The sequence below is a fragment of the Tetrao urogallus genome (assembly GCF_951394365.1).
Source record: "Tetrao urogallus genome assembly, chromosome: 3".
In the NCBI taxonomy this organism is placed as follows: domain Eukaryota; kingdom Metazoa; phylum Chordata; class Aves; order Galliformes; family Phasianidae; genus Tetrao; species Tetrao urogallus.
Genome location: NC_136815.1, coordinates 35,032,900 through 35,048,771, shown reverse-complemented (window position 1 = coordinate 35,048,771; position 15,872 = coordinate 35,032,900). Strand labels below are relative to the sequence as shown.

General features: G+C 40.8%; 1 protein-coding gene across 1 annotated transcript in view; it reads left to right on the top strand.

Annotated features, from left to right (window-relative positions):
* Positions 1–235: 235 nt before the first annotated feature.
* The window catches only part of NKAIN3 (sodium/potassium transporting ATPase interacting 3), a gene marked incomplete at both ends in the record, with an annotated part of 314,341 nt that continues 298,704 nt past the window's right edge, over positions 236–15,872 (top strand). The window contains one exon of the mRNA XM_079533027.1: positions 236–289. Within this exon, the coding sequence (XP_079389153.1) occupies positions 236–289 (54 nt within the window). The remainder of the gene's footprint in view (positions 290–15,872) is intronic.

Genomic DNA, 15,872 nt, shown 5'->3' with positions numbered 1-15,872 from the left:
CACACGCCCACCCCCGGCCCCTGCCCCTTCCCCAGAGCCGGGCTGGGTCCCCGCCGCCGGCTGCGCTCCGCGGGGCCGCTGCCCCTCCGACAAAGGAGGTGGAGAAGCAGAGGCGGGAGGACGGCGAGGAGGAGGAGGGGAGGGGGACGCGGCCGCTCCGTCCGGATGCGGTGAGCCCCCGCTTCGCCCGGCAGCGCGGAGGGAAGCCGAGGAGCAGCCGCGGCGCTCCGCCACCATGGGCTGCTGCACGGGGCGCTGCACGCTCATCTTCCTCTGCTCGCTGCAGCTGGTGAGTGCGGGCACGGCTTGGGGGGGGACCAAGTTCTGCGGTGCGGGGCCGGAGTGGCTGCGGTACGGGCAGAGGGCGCGGGGCGGGGGGAACACCGTGGCCATCCTCTCCTGTTCTCTTTTTTTCACCTTCCTGAGAGCCCCCGGCACGACCTCTCCTGCACTTTGCCGGGGTTCCTTTCCTGAGCGGGTGATTGAGATGAGGAGGATGCGTCTCCCTTTGTTTACTGAAGTTGGCGTATTTGTTTCTGAGAACAGAGTTGTTACAGGAGCGAAGCGGCCCCGATTAGCGATAACCCTTCCCCCGGCTCGTTAGCCGGGCGATAACATAATGCTCTGCCTTCGGCGGTTCGTCCTTAGTCCCGAGAGGATTTAAAGACATTTTTCTTGTGACTCGGAGTCATCATTTTACCACATGATCCCTCCTAAGAGGAGCGCTGTGCCGCGAGTGTGGCTGCGAGGAGAGCGGTGGGGCGCGTTGGCCGCTTTCCTCCCCTCTAAATCGTTTGTGGATTTCCCCGGCCATCTCTGGCAGCACTTTGCGGTGCCCTGTGCTTAAATCTAGCACAGACGAGTATTTTGCCTGACCACCCTTCTTCGTGTCAGAGCTTTGTGCCTGTGCCGGCTGCTGTACCTCCATTGTGCTCAGTGCGAGGGACGGGATGGAGCTGAGCGGTGTAGGCACTTGGGTGGTACCCAGAGGCAGGGCAGGCGTGCCATTGTGCTTGTGCTGTGAGGAGAGCTGTGCTTCTACCATTCGGTCTTTGTTTTTTCTTGTTCTGCATCAGTTTTACAGATGCTCCTATTGACTGCAGGAGAATCACTCCTGATTTACTTCAACGCGTGTGGGAGGGGAGAGAAACCCTTTTTCTTCAGATATATCCCTCTACCGGTTATGAAGGTTATAATAACTGTATTTACTATTCTGGAGAATTACTTGGAGGCTATAAAAATTGAAGTAAAGTGTGAATAGCCACCATAATCTGCAGAGAAATGCATATAAAATCTTTCAGGAAAGGATTTGTGTTTTATAAGACACCTATCAGATCATGTAACAACTTCCAAAAATGACTTTAATGTGCAGATTTTTCTACTGTACTTATCTGCTTTATAACGTTCTGCTGTCATATCTGTATCTTTCAGGCACTGATAAATGTCTGTGTGGCAAAATGCTTTCACTTTATTTCATTTTCATTTAAGGATAAGAGCTGTGCTTCAAATGCAAGGTGTAATCTGGTAGATGTGAACTTAGGGCTCAGGTGCTTCCTGTGCTCTCAGTGGTGGCAGTGTTCAATGGATGCTTGTCGAAGTTGTCACCACGGGTGGTTTTAGAGCTTTTCTAACATCTCAGAGATCACTAGTATAAAGTCTGCAAGCACAACCACATCCCCAGACATTGCTGTCATTAAGTGACACCTGTGTTACCTTGCATCCAGTTATGGGAAGGGGAAAGGCATGATGCTGGCTGTGGGCAGCAATGTTACAAAAGCTAAAGCACTTTTACTGCTCATTCCTAAGGTTTTGGGAGTACAGGTGACCTACACAACTTGAGGAAAAACTTTAGAATCATGGAACTATAGGACACCAACAGATCAGGCTGCCCAGAGCCACAGCCAGCCTGCCATTGAATGCCTCCAGGGATGGGGCATCCACAACCTCCTTGGGCAACCTGTTCCAGTGCATCACCACCTTCTGAGTGAAAAACTTCCTCCTAATATTTAACCTAAACCTCCCCTGTCTCAGTTTAAACCCATTCCCCCTTGTCCTATCGTTATCCACCCTTCAGGAAGAGAGATGGGCATGTGTATGTTAAAATTGTTTACCTTAGTCATATTTTTCTAATGTCAGATAAGGGTCTGTGAGCAGTTCTGCCCAAACCTTAGGATTAATCTTCAGATATCATCTGAGAAAGATGGACCTTACAAAATATGGCTGGCAACACCTTCTATAGCGTATGGACAGTCAGCCATATCATGTAGGCATACTGTAGCACACTGTGTAGGTTCTTTTTGATATAAAATGGCATGAAGTAAAAAGCTGAATTCCTGGAAATACATACATACTCAAGGTTTAGTTCTTGTTTGAAAGCAATATGCAGTGTGTTGTGGTCTTTGTAGCTTCTTCATTCATTGAAACTAGCTTCTGCTCTGACTTCTGTCTGGTGTGTATGTTTGTGTGCTGCTGGGATGAGGAATTACAACAGTTACTGTGTGACACTCTAAGATACTGAGACCCTTAACAGTTACATATATAAACTTCAAGAAGATTTTGCTTGTACTTTTCAAGGCCGTTTGTCTGCCAGTGATTTTGACATCAAGTGAAAATAGTTTTCAATTGCTTTTTGGTTCATGAAAACGTGTATTGCTGATTGACAGCTTTTCCATTTCATAATACATACATCTCAATATTGAACCCAGTAATCCCACGATCATTCTGCATGTAGTCTCATACCATTTGACAGTATTCTCATTCTTCACACCCATCTGTGTGCATCCCCATCACTGTGTGTGACGTGGGATTTTGGAGATAATCACAGAGGAGGTTGGCTGGATGGCACCAGTGCTGTCACCATGCTGTCCTGAGCAGTCTCTGTACACCTCTGCAGGTTTATTCTGCTTCTGGAAGCTGGGGGAATTTTGCCTAAGAACAGTGTTGTGCCCCCTGCTTTTAAACCCTGTGATCTCTGTCAGTGTTTAAAGTGAAGCATTGTGATATGCCATTTCCAAAGTTGTCAGGCTAATAACTCAGGAGTGTGTGCGTATCTTAATGACAGATTTATGCATAAAAAGATGATTAGGAGTATGCATACGTCTGGAAAATATATCATGTGGATATATGAGTCCTTTGGATTGCAGCCATAATTCTCACTAGTGCCATCAGAAGTCACAGACGTTGGCCTCCTCTGTAGTAGAAAAATCAAAGCAGCTGCCAGGGTCGGTGTCTGTGCTTGAGTAGCCGCTATGCTGGAGAAAACTGCAGTATGAAAATGCTTAAAAAATAAAGCAAATAATAAAAAAAATTAAATTCTGGAAGGGGTAAATTGGCAAAGAATTGCAGAGACATTTAGCTGTGTGAATCCAATTGATGTTAATATGTGTCACAAAGTGGAAGCCTTCATGCTGCTTTGAAAATGTGTTTCTGAGTAACTACTATTGCAGGATAATTTTGTTTTAACATTTACAGTAAGTGGAAGTTTTTTTGCTACCTAGAAGCATAATGATAAGCATACACAAAGAACTATAAGTAACAGAGATCGTGAATGAGATTTTCAGAATAGTGAATGGGAGACAAACAGAAGGTGCTCCGTCCCCTTTACTGCTTTGCAAATCTCATTTCATGCCTTTTTCTTTGCTGCACTGAGTTCATTGTATAGATGCTGATTTAGCAGTCTATGTTCTGCCTAGCTGTTGGCACAGAGCAGTCTATCCCCTATTTAACCTGTTACTTTCCGAATAGTTTGTGTCAACAGACCCCATGGGGAAATGATTCTCATGGAAACACAGCTTCTCTATGGCAGTGTTTTGACCAAGTCACTGTGGACTGCAGTTGGTTGTTTTAACAAACTGATTCTTTTCTGAATATTCATGATGGTGATTGCAATTAACATTAATTATAGCAATGCAGGCAAATCCTTACTCTTGGAGCTGAGACTGTAAATTACTCTAAATTAGGCTAAATGTAACATTTCACTATTTTTTTACTATAAATAGTGGAATTTTATTTATGTGAGGAAGTGCACAGATTTTAATCTCATTTGAAAATGATTTATAAAGCTACAAACTAACTTCTATTAATATGCCTCTTCACTATCTTACAGTTAGGCTGTCTGTGCTTGTATATTAGAGCCGACAGCAGTTAGTTAACAGCTCCCAGATTCAAGAGATTTGATAAATTGAGAAGGTAAAATCTCTGAACCGATAAATTGTAGCATCTTTTTATGTTGGTAAAAGAATCACTGGCCCATTGATCTGGAGATGAAGCATCTGTCCACTGGTAAAGAGGCAATGTGAGGGAGCAAGCACTGCACAAACAGGGATGAGGGAAATTGGGATTTTAGCCTTGAACAGTATGCTGTTTGTGGGATGGTTTCCTGCTGAGAAAACTGATGAGGGGAATGGTGTTTTGCTCAAATAACTCAAACAACATTTCCAAATCATGTAACAGTTGCTGGTGGCTGTGCCTAAGAGCCTGATACGCTTGTTTTGCAGGTGTGTGAATGCCCTTAATGTTAACATTAGAAGTAATAGGCTGTGTCCAGGCTACTGCTTGAGTTACATCTTAGTAAGCTGAAATCCAATGTATTAGGTTGTATCTTTTTTTCAAGATCTCCATCAACAGGAATAGAAGAGTAACAACTAGCAGTAAATGTTTTTCACTTTGTTTTCTGGTTTTATACAATTGTTGGAAGATGCTTATTATTACGCATTTTTAGTGCATCAGCATTGCATGTTTAACTGCTCCACTCACCAGCAATTCAACCTCAGCAGTGAAATTCCCTTCTTGTAAAGCTGTGTGCCATACTTCTTTCAGTTCAGTCATCCAAAAGTTGGGAATTCAGGACTTCAGGAACTCTGGTCTTGCAGAGCTGCCTGAAAGTTGTGAACTGGTGAGTCTGCTACAGAAGCCATGCCACCGTTTCTTTGGTTTTGGCTTTATTCACCACAGCAGGCTACTTTCCTGCAGTTACTTGCTGCTCCGTGATTGACAGTCTACTGTCATATAGAAATATAGAGGATATCTTCCACAGTGTTGAAGTGAAAGATTTAAGGTTTTATTGATAATAATGGAAGTTAGTCCAGTGAAAGTTGTTCATTACATTAGATCTTCTTGTCTATAAGATCAGTAGGTTTTGGAAATATTTATTTTATGAATATTGGAAGATGGAGTTCATCTGCTACATTCTGCCGCTACAAGATTTTTAAGACTGATTGTGTTTTTGAAAATCATTGAAATTCAGAAGAGTATCACAGTTGGATTCAAACAGGGTTTGAGTAGTTCTTGCAGAACTTCAATGCAGAATAGTTTTATGCTTATAGATCAAATGAGATGGACTGCAACAAAATTGGTTGGGTGGTGTTAAAATCTTGCTGTGTTTGTTGAGAAACAAAATAGAAACTTGTATGACTAGATAATTTTAAGTCATGTTTTTCAGAATGTATGTTCTTTACATGCATCTTGGACATAGAAAGTAAATCCTTTCAGTCTGGGGACCAATCTGTTAAGTTGGTAGTAAGTAATCAAACCACAATTCTTTTATTTTTCAGGAAAAGCTTTTGTATTTTAGTTTCTCTGTGATATCCAATTTATTCTCGCATACAGATAAAAGAATTTAATTGATTAGGTGAGCAAAGAATTCAACCAGTCACACAGGTGGCTGGCCCTGGTATTGCACAAGAAAAGTGAGTGGAGGTTCTATACTTCACTTGAGTAGGACCAGTATCCGTTCATACATTCAGTACAGATACTGGTAAGATAGTCTCTTATTAGATTTGAGCAGTGGAAGGAGAGATATCACATCCAGGAGGAAATTCTGATCAAATATAAGGGGAAAAGAAGTCACAGTGAGAACAGTCACTGGAGCACGTTTTTAAGGAATGCTGATGATTCTCCACCATTGACTAGTTTTGAATATAGCTCTGAAAAAATTGTTCTAACTTTGAAGTGTATCTGATGTGTTGGGCCCTGCCATAAGTAAGGCTTTTATCATGTAACTTTAGATTATCTCATGACTATAAAGTTTTGCCAAAGCATAACAAATAGAGGCATTCAAGCCTCTACTAGGAGGATATTTAAAATACACAGTAATACAGGCTGTTTTGAGATAATTGGCTTCTTCTTAATTCGTCGTGGGCATAATACTGTGGAAATAGGCTTGAAAAGGCAATAGCCATTCTAGTATTCAGTTGAATCTCTGAATACCCCAATTCAGTGTTAAATTAAATGACAAGTACCTATGATAACCTTGTTATTTATAATTTCAGAAAGAATATTTCTGTGGTACAATATAGTATGTCAGATCTTTTGAGCGTAGAAGCAAAATATATTTTATCCATTCAGTCCTGTAATTAATCACTAAGCAAGACTGTTGACATTTTGGGGCAGAGAGCCTGCTATTTTCATCTGTAAGGGGAAATGAACTACATATTTTTGGTTATAGATGAGTAATACAAAGAAGCAGTAATGACTGACTGTGTGGTTCAAGAGACTGATAATATGATACAGAGTTTTTCACCTCTAGGTCATGTTTTGAAATTCTCTGTAAGTCAAATAAGGGCAAAAGTCATTATGGCTTATATGAGATGTTGGCAGTCTTGATATTGTGTCAATATAGAAATATCATTCTCATATGAGTCCTAATTTTCACTTATTGAGGATTTATTAGGAGGATCAAGGAGGTGGCCATGGATTTTGAAGGCCAAAGTGATTTTTTTTTTTTTTTTTTTTTTTTTTTTTTTTTTTTTTTTGCCTGTATTTTCTTCAGGTCATAATTTGAGTGGTGCAAGCAAGACAGAGTAATGAAGTTTGCAGTGCCTTTGCTAGTACTGGAAGTGGTATCCTAGTTTGGGATGCAAGCACAGGGAGGCATTTATAAACTTGGTGTCACACTAAATCAAAATGAAAAATAATGTTTAAAAAAATTGCATTGATTTTTATGTGAATTTCATCTGTTTCATGGATCAGGAAGAGAATATTTCTTTTTATTTAGTATGTTTTGCCTTAAAAATAAAATTCAGCAATAGCAAGTGGAATATTTCTCACTTTGACACTTGAAGGCACTTGTATTAATCTAAAATGAAACAGTTTTCTCCTCATCTATCATATAATGATAGAGTGGCTTGGGTTGGAAGGGACCTTGAGGATCATCAAGTTCCAACTACTCTGCCACATGCAGGGTTGCCAACCTCCAGATCTGGTACTAGACCAGACTGCTCAGGGCCCCATCCAACTTGGCCTTGAATGCCTCCAGGGACATCCACAACCTCTCTGGGCAATCTGTGCCAGCACCTTACCACCCTCTCAGTGAAAAACTTCTCACTGACATCCAATCTAAACCTTCCCTCCTTTAGTTTAAAACCATTTTCCCTTATCACTATCTACCCATGTAAAAAGTTTATTTCCCTCCTGTTTGTAATCTCCATTTAAATATTGGAAGGCCACAGTGAGATCTCACTGCAGTCTTCTCCAGAATGAACAAGCCCAGCTCCTTCAGCCTGTCTTCACAGGAGAGGTGGGCCAACCATCTGATCATCTTCATGGCCTTCCTTTGGGCCCTCTCTTAAAGCTCTCCATCTTTCTATGTTGGGGGCCCAGGCCTGGATGCAGTACTCCAGACTGGGCTTGACAAGGGCAGAATAGAGAGGGACAATCCTTTCCCTTTCTCTGCTGGTAACCCCTCTTCTGATGCAGCCCACGATACTGTTGGCCTTCTGGGGTGTAAGTGTGTACTGCTGACTCATGTTTTTTTCATCAACAAGAGCCTTTACGTCCTTTTCAGCAGTGCTGCTCTCAAGGAGTTCTTCTCCCAGTCTGTATAGATATATCTGACCCAAGTGCAGAACTTTGCACTGCTTTGTTGAGCCTCATCAGGTTCACATGGGCCCACCTTTCAAGTTTATCAAGGTCCCATTGTATGGCATCCCTTCCTTCTGCTGTGTCAACTGCACCACTTAGTTTGGTGTCGTTAGCAAACTTGCTGAGGATGCACTCAATCCCATCATCTATGTCACTGATAAAGATGTTATAGCTTACCTGTCCCAAGACAGACACCACTCCTCACCAGCCTCCACCTGGACAAAGAACCATTGACCACAGCTCTCTGGCTGTGACCTTCCAACCAATTCCTTATCCACTGAATACTCCACCCTTCAATTTAGAGATGAGTGTGATGGGGGACCACGTCAGAGACCTTGCAGAAGTTTGGGTAGATTACATCAGTTTGTTTTCCCTTTGTCCACTGATGCTGTCACTCCTTCACAGAAGGCCACCAGATTGATCAAGCATGACATTCTCTTGGTGAAGCCATGCTGACTGTCTCATCACCTGCTCATCCCTCGTGTGCCCTAAAGTGTCTTCTAGGAGGATCTGCTCCATGATCTTCCCAAGAGCAGAGGTGAGGCTCGCTGGCCTGAAGTTCCCTGGATCTTCCTTCCTGCGTTTCCTGTTAATGGGAATGATGTTTCCCCTTTTCCAGTCAGCAGGGACTTCACTTACAGCCAGGACTTCTCAAATATGATGTTGAGTGGCCCAACAGCCACATCAGCCAGCCTCCTTAGAACCCTGAGATGCATGCTTTCCGGTTTCATAGACCTATATGGATCCGGTCTCATGAGGAAAGATCTTGGACTTGCTCTCACCTTCCAGTGGGGGGAGTTTGCTCCCCTAGTTCACTGAGATGTGAGAATTCTGGCTGACAGTGAAGGCTGAGGCAAAGAACTCAGTGAGTACCTCAGCCTTCTCTGTATTTGTTGTAGTCAGTTCTAAGTAAGAACAGTTAACGTGAATCTTCCTAAAGGGTGTGCCAGTAGGTTTTTGATGGTACGCTGTTATACTCAGCGAGACTTGCCGTTCCCTGACAGAGCAGTGCCAACAGATTTATTTTATTATCATTATTTTTCTAAATGTGTGACCAGTGAAACCTCGGTGATCTCACCAAGGGTCTGTGCCTTTAGCAGGTTTGTAAGCTGGATTTAATCACTGTCCTCTAATCTTAGGAACATACAGAATGCTTAAGATCCTGGTAATAAAAATGTAGTAAAAGGTTTTAGTCTTTTTATTTTTTACTGTGCTTCCTTACCATCTTGTATTTCTTCAAATACTGTCATAACTTGCATGTAATCCCAGCTCAGATGGATTTTTTTAATGCTGTGGTGATCTGGGACTTGTTCTTACAAGTTGCTGAATGCCCTCCAGCTCTCATTAAAATCTCTGAAAGTCATTCTTGTACACATTGGCTCTTCATAATGATAAGTTCAAGCAAAAGCAGCAGCAAACCCCTTCCAACTATCAAGTGCCAGCAATGCAGTAAAATGAGAGTAAAAAGAAAAGTTTTCTGCTTAATAAAATAAATGGTCTCATCCAGAAAATTATCCCTTCTTGAAGTTAACACCAAGAATAGTAAAATGGAAAATTTTGATGAGAAAGTGAAAACGACTATTTGTGTTGAGTGTGACTCTTTTTGAGCACCTGCAGGATTTTTTATTTTATTAGTACCAAATTTTTAGCTGAGAGTGAGTATAAACATATATAAAGAACATACGTTTGAGAATGAGCCAAATAAAACTTCCCTAAGAAGAGTTCTGACACACACCGAAGAAGCTACAGATAAAGGAAAGGAGGAAGAATTACTGGGAGATGAACCAGGAACAGAAAGATCCTAATATGATTTTATGGTGAGGGACATGGTGGTTACAGGGTAAGAATTGTAGGAAAGTTCATCATAAAGAAGGTGAGATGTTAGAGCACTCATCTGTGCACAGATTAAAGTTAACTGTGCGTGTGGGAGGAATTCTTTTCCATGGTTTCACCAAAAACAAGATCTTAAGAAAATAACTTTTATCTAACATGCATCGAGGTGGTTGTGTTTAGATTCTAACTGGAACAGAAACCTTGCTGCTCCTACAGATTGTCTGAATAATTTACATCATAAAAACCTCAAAAGCCTCTCTGTCCTCTAATGCAGATAAAGAGATTCTGCTCAGAGAACTGAAGGACGGTCTACTCACGATCCCTACAGGTGCTGAAGATGATTTAATCAGTCTATAATCAGTCAGCCGTACATTTTTTAAAGTACCTGTTTCAGTGTATCCATTAATGTGCATGTTCAGAATGCACTTAAATATCTCCATGTTTGGAAGCAATTCTTTGTGTTTTTAGTTGATTCTTACGTTGGTGAAAGTTGCTGATTTGTGCTCATCTTTCTTCTGATAAACTTTCTGTTCTCATCAACATAAAATGTTCCAGTGCTCAGCTGTAAAATGATAATACTATTTCCATTCTGCTTCAGAGCCTGCTCTTCCTTTTTATCGAGCAAGACGACTGGTTCTTAGCTCTCCTCCCAGCAACTTCAGAGCAAGTTCCAAGCTTTAATTTTTGCCAGCTTTATTAAAGTAGAATTCAGATGCTGTTCATCTCAGCCTCAGACCAATGGGTTACATTGATCCAGTAAAGATTTGGATTGAGGTTCTCCTCATCTTGAAAATATCCTTCGCTACTGTACTTATGTCCCATAACCGTACCCTTAGCTAAAAATATGGAGTCATTCTAGAGAATTGGAAGCATCTAAGGTGTTAGCAGTTGTAAACAACAGGTGGAATTGCTCACTTAAAAAAAAAAAAAAAATTAATAATGTTGAGTAACATACTGTCGTAGACAAGAATAAATCTCCTGTTCAGAGGATCCAAACGTGTATTTCTCTAACTTCTCTTCCATCACTAGAAAAAGTAAATATGTGCAGAAATGATCTGGTACTGTGATCCATTCCTTCTGACTTGTAGAAAAAACAAGCACGAGGTTGTTATCTGAGTGAATCACATCCATACAACATGAAGAGGATTTCGTTTAATCTAAACCACTGGTAGTTGTGTGATCGACACAAGGTGAAGAACCACAGCATTAGAAAAAGGGGTGGTTAGTTTAGAGAAGGTGGCAGTGTGAACAATGGATCAAGGAGTGTTATGTAGTAACTGAGCTAGCAGTGTAATTTACTGCAATGTTGAATGCAGAGAATTTGCGACAGGAGCACTGGAATGCAAGAAGTCCTTCCCAGTCCCTATTTATGATAGCAGATTAGACATATGATTCGCTATAGCCAAAATCCAAACTTCATTCAAATATCACAAAAGAGTTAAAATGTACTGAGGTATTATAGATGCCTTGAATGGCTTTTGGTGGTATTTCTAATGTATGATATAACCATAGTGGTTTGATGAAAGACAAAGCTGACGAAAAGTAATGACAATGCCACAGTTGATTTAAATTGGATTAATGTGATAATGTCCTTCATTTCTCTAAATGCTGCTTTTTTTTTTTTTTTTTTTTTTTCTTTTTTTGCTATTAGTTAAATAGATGTAGTCAAGACTGTGGAATCATAGAATGGCGTGGGTTGGAAGGGTTACTAAGTTCCAATCACTCTGCCACAGGCAGGATTGCCAACTGCTAGATCAAGTACTAGATCAGATTGCCCAGGGCCCCATCCAATCTGGCCTTAAAGATAAGTGTGTTCAGCTTTTAATTATTGCCTGTTAGGCTGTACACCTGTAATCAGCTGACTGTGTACCAACCTACTTATCATAGCTACGTGCACCTTGTTGGTTGTTTGTTCTGTTGTGGGACAAGGATGGGGCAGGCACAAAAACCTGTGCATACCCTCATCTGCTGAATTTTCTTATATGCCCTGGCTTCTTCTTTTTTTTTTTTTTTTTTTTTTTTTTTTTTTTTTTTTTTTTTAAAGTTAATTGGATGATGGATAGAGAACAATGCTACCTGTAGCCTCTTTTAGTCATATTTAACAAGCTTGTATTACTTAGAAAGAGTGTGGGAAAGAGTGATATGAAATAGTTTCATTGTTTCTTTGTATCTGCAAAAAGTTCCAGCTTTCAGAGGTCAGCCAATATGAGATATTTATTTGCATTGAAAGGTGATGAACAGTTTGGCCAAAAGACTGTTCAGATTAATCCAAGGTCTCACTGAGTAACAGAGATTCTGTTCCATGTGAATCTCAGTTTTCTGTGAGATTTGGGTTTCTAAGCCAACATGCAGTTTGTGCACATGCCAGATGTGCCGCAGTGCTCTGGTTCTGGTAAGGTTTCACCCTGATCATCCATCTGTTGAGAAGTGGAAGTATAATGTTCCAAGTCCAGTAATGGGTTAGCACCTTTAAAAATCATGAGAAGCACAACGAAGCTGAGGTTGCCTCAAGATTAGGATGTGTGTCTATTGCCTCTGGATTAGGATATGTGTCTAAGATACACTTTGCCTAAAATACACACAAACCAAAATAGGTAGTGAGCTAGAGATGGAAACAGGCAAATGTCAAATAATTTGCTTTAGTCCTTACAGAAAGTCTCTCATGTCCTAGTTCCTACTGTTTTTCTACTTGGTGTTTGCTCATATTTCTGCATACAGTTGCTTTCTGTATTGGCCACAAGTGGCTATAAATGTATTAACATTTTAATAGGAAAATTTGGTATATTTTGGCGGGCACATACTTTGGAGAATGCATTTCTTTTTAATCACATGCAGTTTGCAAAGTAGTTTAGAACTGCTAAAATTCACTACAAGGGCAAAAACATCTACAGATTCTCTTTTGGAAAGATTATTTCTAAGAGTTGACAGATTTGAGTCCTTGAATTTGCTCTTGAAGGATGAGACATGCAGATACCTACACCTGTACCAACTGCACGTTTAGCTGGAGAGTCTGCTTGATGGTCTCACTCCTGGACTTGGGCTGTTAAGAAAGTCAAGAGTAAGGATCTTAAAGTATTCTGGAGATCAAGGAAATAAGCAGATCTCCCCAAAATTCTGTAACTGACACCTGCATATGGAGAAAGGGCAATTGTGAGGAAGGGAAAAGTTTTATTTTATTTTTTGCTGCTAGATTTGAGCACTGTTTAGTTTGCACAAGAACTAGGAATTCACAGTTTTCTCAGTCTATTACCTTTGTCAACTAATCTGCTTAATTGAATTTTTGTAACTGGAATTGGCTAAGATATTATAGCACATTAATTGCAAGGGGAAGAAGAAATGTTAATCACCTGTGTGGTAAACCTTGACTTTTGCACATACTGTTTTCTCTGAATGATAAAAGCACGTCTGATGATGGATCACAACTCTGCAGGCAGAAGGGTGATTTTCAAAGCAGCCCATTCAAGATCAATTCCCTTCCTCTAAAAACAAAGCAATATATAACGTTGGTGTTTAAGGGATAATTACTTTGTCTTTGAAGAACATAAACTATCAGGCACCTCCCAGACTGATTGTGCCAAGTAAGGAGCACCTCCTTCATTAGAGTGAGCAACATTATCTCCTGCTGAGAGTAGCAACAACTATGGATGCTGACTGCTTTTCACTCCAGCATTGCTAATGTGGGGGACCCCAGTTGTAACCGAGGCAGCTGTGCCATTGGCTGGGCTCTACGACTACAGGCACTATTAGAGAGTGCCATTAGATGAAGTCATTGAGCCATTAGGAAGCCTGCAAAAATTAGTAGTCTCTTGTAATCTAAACAGCATTGTGGTTAAGTATATGCCCACTGGACATCCTCAAGGGAAGATTTCTTTCACACATACTGACTCTGTCAGTGTTACCAGCCAGCATTTCACTAGCATGAGATTTAAGCTTTGTAACATTTCATGGATCCCTACATCATGCTGAGCTGTGCTGGTCATCTATTATTAACATGATGGCATTTTTTGCTAGACTAGAAGTATCTTCTTATCCACTTTCTTATAACATCTTCCATTACTTTAAAATGCTTTCAAGGTCTCTTTTACTCGCATTTTATTAGTCAGGAACAAAGGCTTTTCAGATTTCAGAAGCTAATATATGCTGATATCTGTATAAGCAAGCAAATACCTCAGATTTTGAGGTCATTGTATTATTTAATGATGTCTTCAAGTCTCATGCACAGTCTTTATAAAATACCTTTCTGTGTCCTGTGTATCTCTCTGTGTACCTATCTGAATGCTTATTAACATGCAGTTATAATTTTGCATTAGAAATTCTGGCTCTGTGTGGCAAAATGAGACCTTCTTTGGTTACCATCACTAATTATTCTTTTGCACATACACAGAATTTAAAGAACTTAGAAGAAGTTGGAGGCAACATTGTGCTTGCTTACACAAATTGATGAAGACAGTTGCATGTTCATTCTGCTTTAAAATGGCCAGAGGCAAGGCAGTTTGCATCTGGGAACCATGGAGTTAGCTTGGTGTGGTGTCATGGTCAATAACCCTGCAGAGAGTAACATAGCTCAGGCACAGGGCTGTGCTAATGCATCCACAGAGCTTCTGTGTGAAGCTGGACTGTGCCTGGACTGATTGGATTACAATCAGAGCAATCAGAACTGCTGTGGTAGAGAGATGCATCTCAGTAAAATTAATGCCGTTAAATATGTGTTCTCTCTCTTATCTAAACAGTTGTTATTACACGAGTTTTTAGCTATTAACATTGAAATGTTTTATGTTAATTCTGACTTAAAAATTGCTATCAGCGAATGAGATGTGCTAGGATGTTCTTGTCAGTTAACAACCTTAAGCAAAGGTTGGAATCCAGTGACTTCAGTCTGCCAGATCTTGAATCAGGCTGAGTAAACCATCCAAATCAGAGAGCAGAAAGTTACTGATTAGCATACAGAAAAGAAAAAAACAATAAAAGAAACTTGAAGTATATTGAAAGTGAATGGCTATACCAAATGTATTTATTTAAATCTATTGTATAGTTCCTGCAAGCAAAGAAACTAGATTTAGTCCTTAAAGACTTGGTTGAAACAAAGGGGCAGGTTCTGTAGTAATGTCTGACTTGTTGCCTTACTGCCATAGCAGTGAGTAGAAGACCTGCTGGAGGCCATAGGGAAGCTGAGTGAAAGCCAGGAAAAAAAACCACATGGCTCCCAGGCTCACAGCTGAAACACAAGATCACCATTTGTCTAAGTTTTTCTTCTCTGGTACTTTCAAACTCTCAGAAAAATTGGACTTGAGGTCAAAGTGTTCGTACTTTTTTGTAGAACAAAGACAGATATTTGCTTTGGGAAACTTCGGTTGTCTCACGCTTATCTGTTTTTAAGCAGCAAGATAAATGGTGATAATACATCTGAACTCATCACCTGCTTTTTCTATTATTAAATTCTTCAAAACTTGTTTACTCTGGCTCTCTACCTTTTATAAGCCCATTAGTGTCAATGGAACAATGGTCATACTTGCTGAACATCAATTTCAAGAGATGACAGCTGAGTGCTTGATGGTAAGTGTCCTTCCTAATTTTATGCTTTCACAGAATTACAGAACTGCAAGGGTTTTGGAAGGGACCTCCAGAAATCATTGAGACCAATCCCCCTGCCAAAGCAGGTTCCCTACAGCAGGTCGCACAGGTAGGCATCCAGGCAAGACTTGAACATCTCCAGAGAAGGAGACTCCACCACCTCCCTGGGCAGCCTGTTCCAGTGCTCCGTCACCTCACTGTAAAGAAGTTCTTGCGCACATTTGTGTGGAACTTCCTATGCTGCAGCTTATGTCCGTTTCCCCTTGTCCTGTCTCCATTCACCACTGAAAAGAGACTGGCCTCACTACTATGACCTCCACACTTCAGATATTTATGAACCTGGATCAGGTCCCCTCTCAGTCGTCTTTTCTCAAGGCTAAATAGATCCAGTTCACTCGGCCTTTCTTCATAGGGGAGATGCTCCAGGCCCTTCACCATCTTTGTGGCCCTCTGCTGCACTCTTTCCAAGAGATCCCTGTCTTTCAAATATTTTCCCTAGATTTTAGTAAAATGCTCAATAGAGTCTGACATGATAATGGTTTCCCTTGTTTAAAATATATATGTTTTAGTAGTTGCTTTATGCCACTTATCTTCATTAGAGGGTTTGT